Source organism: Rhagoletis pomonella, unplaced genomic scaffold (assembly GCF_013731165.1).
Source record: "Rhagoletis pomonella isolate Grant_MI unplaced genomic scaffold, Rhpom_1.0 Rhpom_scaffold_00003, whole genome shotgun sequence".
NCBI classification, from domain to species: domain Eukaryota; kingdom Metazoa; phylum Arthropoda; class Insecta; order Diptera; family Tephritidae; genus Rhagoletis; species Rhagoletis pomonella.
In genome coordinates, this window is record NW_023458557.1 from 25,066,013 (window position 1) to 25,072,634 (window position 6,622).

Consider the following 6,622-nt stretch of genomic DNA (forward strand, 5'->3'; position numbering starts at 1 on the left):
TCCAAAGAGATATTACATATTATTGAGAAGATGCTCTTATTAATATTTCCAACGAGATATCCTTCAAGTTTTAATGGGTTCCCTCTTTGATTTATTTAACACTATAACTCAATAAAAAGCAACTTCGGTTTATTTATTTCATTTATTAACACATATTTTTTGTACTTAGTTTATAATTATAGACAAATTATTTTGTTATATAGTTGTCCACAAAATTATAGGAGTGCAATAGTTTTACCTGTTTTAATTATTTTTATTAACATATAAATCAAAATTTCAATCTTTTTATTCAGAATTTAAAACAAATTTAAGTATGCATTTTATATCCCGTTAAATTTTTGTATAATACACTGCAAGTTTCAATAGGCTACCAAATACTAATTTCTTCCATACAATTAATGTTCTGAAATTTTTCTGCAAGAAAGAATATGCATGAAAGGGCCTACAAACAAAAATCCAAAAAAGCAACGCGATTTTGTTGCCATTTGAAACTTGCATTTTATTGTACTAAAATTGTATGGGCTACAAAACTGAATACCCACTTATTTTAATTCTGAATAATAAGTTAAAAATTTTGGTGAAAATATTTTGATTGTTAGTAATTTTTGTATGGTTTAACATTAAACAAACAAAAAAAAATGGTCGAAACTGGTAAAAATTTCGCACTCCTATTATTTTGTGCACAAGTGTGAATATACTCAGTGCCAATATTTTTTTTGTCTTAATACTTTAAGTCCATTGTTAAGGTCATAACATTTACAGTGTATTATATTACATATATTGCTGGAATGACCTATTAAATACGATTGATAATTTTGGGAAATACTTACGTAGTCCCATTTTTTAACACAGATTTGTTCAGCATTGTCTTTAATTAAAAAATGCATTATTTCATAAATATTTATATTGTCACTTTGAGAGACTGTGACTATATGACCAATATGAAAAGTAATGCCTTGAAAAATAGTTTCATTTGTTGTTTCATATAAGTTTAAATCAGGAACTAATGAAGATAAGTATGCACTATTTTCTGGTTTAATACCTTTAATACTTTTAAATGTATATTCTTGTTGAAAAAACTAATTTTTTAATATATAATTTGCGAACCTCAGTGAAGATTTTATAGCTAAAGTCAGTGAAATATTTGTTCTAGAGGTGATGTTTCTCGCATATTGCTTATGCAGTTGGTGTGCAGCCTCGAATCTAAACGACCATAAATATTTTAAAGGTCCTAATTTTTTTATTATAGATGGATAATGCACCAAGTTGTGATATTTTGGTTTTAAGTGTTCTTAAAATATACTTTGATATGTGTCATTATGCTGTTTAATTAGGGATTGGAGGTAACTTAAAGAAGCATCATTGTAATTCGGTAAAAGTAATTGATCAATCAAAGTTACAAACAATATAAGGAATTTATAAACTAAGTCGTTTGAATCTACTATATCGCCTATCAAGAGAAGTATTAAATGAAAAAATGTTTTCATTTGCTTTGCGTTCATTTTGAATGAAGCGTTATTTACATGGTGTTTTTGAATAGGTGGGGTAATGTTTCCAATTTCAGTGTCACCGTACTGAAACATTTGTTTCCTGTAATTTAAAGTATCTAAGGAAAAAAACTTCTTCGTGTAAACGAAATGATATAAAATTTTAGAAAGATTGTATTTGCATACGCCAAGAAATACATCATGCATAATGTCACATGCGATGTTATCCGTAACATGGAAGCTTGGCAAGGAATTAAAGATTTAAATATTTTTAATACCAGTGTGTGCAGGATTATCAAGCAAAACATCGCGATTATAATTACTTTTTACTCGTAAAAAACTAGGAAACTCGACAGAATCAGAGCGAGTCTGTTGTTTATCTCTTTTGCATATTCTGCAAAAATAATTTGCAGAAAACGAAGTAACATACCCCAATGCAGTATTTAGCCCCAGATTATCGCCTAAAATTTGTGCTAACTTGAAAAACACTCTGTAACTTATGCCATCTGCATTGATTTCTAGACCCTCAGTTTCAAGTTTTTTGAAAATATCTATAAATGGTGCGAGCGAAATATTAATTCCACAATCATGTACATCGCTACTTTTAATAAATCCTGCAACAAATATATTTGCTAGCCTACTAATTTGAAAATGTGGTATACTTGCAAAACTGTAGTATATTCCACAAACTTTGTGATGGCCTGATTTTGATCCCAAAGGATCATTTATTTCAAAATAGTCAAGGTACAGGAAATATGGCATAGTTACACAGTTTTCAGTATGTTTTAAATTTCGCCAAAAATCGCCATTATGGAAATGAGAATAACAATTGTCTTTTGAAAAGTGTGTCATATTTACTAGGGTTGCCCTTAAAACTCCTTCAATTTCGAAAAAACATTTTATTTGAAATGTTGTCTGTTACTGCCATTTCTGATTTTGCTAATGTTAAAGAAGTATTATTGTTTAGTACGACTTCTGCAAGACTTTCACTAAGAATGTACTTCTGTGGATGTTTATACAGTTTTAGTTCCTCTAATTGTTTAAGGAACTTATGTTCAGAGCTAACTTCAGAAAAGGGTTGAGACAGAGTTTGGATTATTTCATCGAGTGAACAATTATCTTCACTGACATTAGGCAACGCTTTTAAAAAATTATATATTGGTGTCATAAAACACTGTGCAACAGAATTTTGAATATCAAGTACGTCTTTTCGAGAAAAATTTGTATTCGAATGCAGCTGAAGAAGGAATGACATTGTTGATTCTTTAAATGTTGACGAAAATGTTGGTTTTATTTGTCCCACAGAACTTGTCAAAACAGGCGAATTTTGTACAAATTCCTTTTGCTTGCACGATAATTGATCAATACTTTTAGTTTTAGTATGCTTCGTTAGATGCTGTTGAAATCTGTATATATTATTAAAAATTTGAATACATTTTTCTTCCATACAAATAAATTCGTAAATTGTTGGGACGCCATGGTCTGATTTTAAATGTTTAGTCAGGTCATTCGGTGTTCGATGACTTTTTGTACAAATGAAGCAAACAAGAAAAGTCATTTTTCGAAAAAAGTATACAGATGATAGTATATCTATTATACTAGTTTGCTTAAGAGACTTGCTACGGAGGAAAAATCCTCTGATTTTAATTCAAAAAAAAATTGCTCCAAAAATGCCCATACTTGTTTGCTTCTTTGTGAGTATTCTGTATTAAAAACATACGATAATTTTATGATAATATCAACACACTTCATATAGGAACAGCACTTCCATTTTATGCCGTCGCAAAAAACATAAAATTCGGAAATACACGTAATGTCGGTTCCAACGGCGATAATTCTGGGTTGACATTTTTCTTTTCTTTCAACGAAGCGATTAATTATTTCCATAACTTTAGGTTGGATATCATTTGGTGTTGCAACGAAAGTGACAAAGTCATTTTGAGCATCGGCTATTGTAGGCTTATCGGTTTTATTAAGGCGCTGAGGGGGCAGCAATGCATGAAGAAGAATTGTAGTGATGCAATATTTAGTACCTATAGAGACAATATCGATATTAAAACAAAATTTAAACACTAAAGTTAAAACCAAATACCAACCGTTTGAAATGTCTTTGTTGTATAAATATTTTAAATACAATTCTCTGGAAGGACGATCCTTTATTTCTTTTTCAAAAATATCCAATATGCTTTTATAAAAAGATTCCAATTTCAAAAACAATAAATTCCCCTTCCCTGGGTATAGGTTATCAAAGTCTATTTCGATCTAATACAAATGAAAAAAATTATATTTGATAAATACAGGCTGTTTGAAAATATTATAAAATAACATAATATAATGCAATACAATACAATAATATAATGCAATGCAATACAATTCGGTTATTGCTTATAAATGTCGTAAACTTTAAACGCCTAAAAAATATATTAAGGGGGTTCGCAAAGTACCATCAAAATCATATTATGAATTTTTGCAGTGTTAAAAAAATAGTTGGTTGTCGTTTCAAGTTCTTTGGACATTTATTTAAGCCTTTAAAATTTACGACATATAACAATACGACACTTACGACACCGTTGTGAATCCCTCAATAATACTATATAATATAATACAATATAGTGTAACATAATATAATATAATATAGTAACAGATACTTACGAGATCATAGTATAGTATGTTTCCTAAATTTCAAAATATTTGTATAAGAATAAGATATGCAGTCTCCTTAAAAAAATACCCATCATAATTATAGACACCCACATGTTTACAAGTTTTGAATATTTATTTTTCTTTTATTTAATTTATAATATTTTTTAATTAGAATATAGTTCATGAGCAAAAATTGTATATTGTTTTGTGTTAATGAACTATATTCTAATTGAAAAATATTAGAAATTAAATAAAAGAAAAATAGATATTCAAAACTTGTAAACATGTGGGTATCTACAACTAATTATGATAAGCATTATATTTATATTTATTATGTTTACCGGTTTTTCTTTTGGGAAAACTTCGGAGATGGCATTCGCCCATTTCTGCATTTCTGCGTATGTCATTTTCACAAAGTTTCCGACATATCTATCCACAATGCAATGAGCTATTGTACTTTGACTTTTTGCATCCAGATATCCATATTTTTCGTTGTATGTTAACACCATCTGTCCCTTTACTGTGCTTTTTAAAAGGTTGATAAGCCTAGTTTTGTTTATTGAGGAGACTGGTGGCAACTGAGCGGAGGGTGTAGATTCTCTAGAAACACTCAAGTTTGATGAAATTTTCTCCAGCCCATCTATAATTCGACTGTTATCCGATAACGTCTCCCTGTCACAGAGAAGTGGCATTTTCTAAAAAAAAATTTTAAATTAATAAAAAAAGTAAAAGATAATGGCTTATGTAAAGGAGACCGGCTGGAATCCAAGCAAATATTGGCATATAGGAATCGATAGCCCTTATTAAGAGTCCAGTTCAGAAAAATTTCTGGTATGCAGTTTTGTAACTCATAAAATTTTTGGTGCAATAAAGTGGAAGTTTCAAATGGCTACAAAATACCGTAGATTTTTAAATTTTTTTTAAGGTGCTGGGAATTTTCTTCCATATAAAAAATCTGTCGAGCAACAAAAAAAATTGTCAAACATTGTAGCCATTTGAAACTTGGACTTTATTTACTAAAATTATATGGGCTACAAAACTGTATACCCGATAGTTTTCTAAAAATATTATCAGCTTATTCACTGTTAGTCATTGCGATAACACACCGCTTTGTTGACTTTTTTTAATTTGTACAAAATTTTAATATCGGATCTCAATAGTTTTTGTTACACAATATGCTATAGTTTTTTATGAATATTAAATAAAAAAAAGAAAACCCGTAAATACTAAGGATCAAAAGGGTGCGCTATTCAAATCACAAGGAGTGTATTGTGAACAATTACTTACCATACTATTTCGCCATTCTTTAAGCCCCGCCTTGAACTTAAACATTTCGCCAAAGAAATTCGTATCAAATTTATTGAAAAGCGTTAATACATCTTCAATTTCCATTTTTTTTCAAAATTAGGAATGTAGTGATTCCATGACCTTTTAAAAGAGTATACACATCGTCACTTAAGTCCCACATTTTAAATAATGACATCGTTTCAATACACGGTTCACACATATTTATTGTCTGGTCCATTATTTAATTGTTTTAAATAATTAGCAGCGATGTAATAACCGAAATTAATTCAAGTAATAAATATAGTATATAAAATTGATCATCAAATTATTACTAGCACTTTTATCTGCACTCACTCCTTGCTGAACTAAAACTAAAAAACAAGAAGCATTTTTTAATTTCTTAATCGAATAGAAATAAGAAAAAATGCAAAGTACCGTTGTTATTGGCATCGAAAATATTTCACTTACATACATGCCTATGTAAGTATGTACATACGTATGTATGTATGTCATGCAAATAGCGAGAAAAAAGTAATAAGGCGAAGTGCACATTAGCGCGGATCTGAGATTGCGACAATTTGCAACAAATTCGCAACGATAGATTCGCGCTAATGTGCCTTACGCTTAAGGGGAAAACGCAAAGAGCCGTTATCATTGGCTGCATATGGTTGTAAGTACTTCACTTACAGGCATATGTAACAATGTACATATGTACGTATGTATGTATGCAAATGACAAGAAAAAACGGAAAAAATATTTTGAATTTTTAGAGACATCTCCGAAAAATAAAATGATTTCTCTATGGGTCGTTTTATTTGTTGCGCAGTTTTGCTAATTGCGTTTTAAAAATGTGATTAATAAGATTTTTCTTATTAATATTTTTAAAGAGATATCTTAGAGAATTAAGAAGAATTCTCGATTTTGCGTTTTTTTCCCTATTTTGACAGAAATATCAAGAGGAAATAATAAGAATTTCATATAAATAACATACATGAAAAGGAATCTCAAGAAAACACGAAGAAATATTCTTAATATTATCAATAAGAATTTGAGCGGCAAACCAAAGAGATTTCCACATAATTTTTTTTTCGTTCCTGGCATCTGGCCTACCCCTCAGCCTAAAAATTGTTCATAGAGACAATCTTATTAATTTTATTAGGTACTTTTGGCTCTGTGTAGATTTAGCCGGTTGCGATAGAAAACAG

The 6,622-nt window shown here is 29.6% G+C and overlaps 1 protein-coding gene across 1 annotated transcript; it reads right to left on the reverse strand.

The window, feature by feature from the left end:
- Positions 1 to 4,424: 4,424 nt before the first annotated feature.
- LOC118736122 lies at positions 4,425 to 5,966 on the reverse strand. The gene is made up of 3 exons (XM_036466221.1): positions 5,418 to 5,966; positions 4,472 to 4,825; positions 4,425 to 4,430 (listed from the first exon to the last, which is right to left on the reverse strand). Exons 1-3 carry the CDS (start codon positions 5,520 to 5,522, stop codon positions 4,425 to 4,427), a joined length of 465 nt encoding a protein of 154 aa, XP_036322114.1. The 5' UTR covers positions 5,523 to 5,966.
- Positions 5,967 to 6,622: the final 656 nt, after the last annotated feature.

Excerpts from the sequence above, each read along its gene's own strand:
- LOC118736122 (XM_036466221.1), bottom strand. The coding sequence starts at position 5,522 with ATGGAAATTGAAGATGTATTAACGCTTTTCAATAAATTTGATACGAAT. Across the intron at positions 4,826-5,417 it reads AAGAATGGCGAAATAGTATG|AAAATGCCACTTCTCTGTGA; the intron begins GTAAGTAATTGT and ends ATTTTTTTTTAG.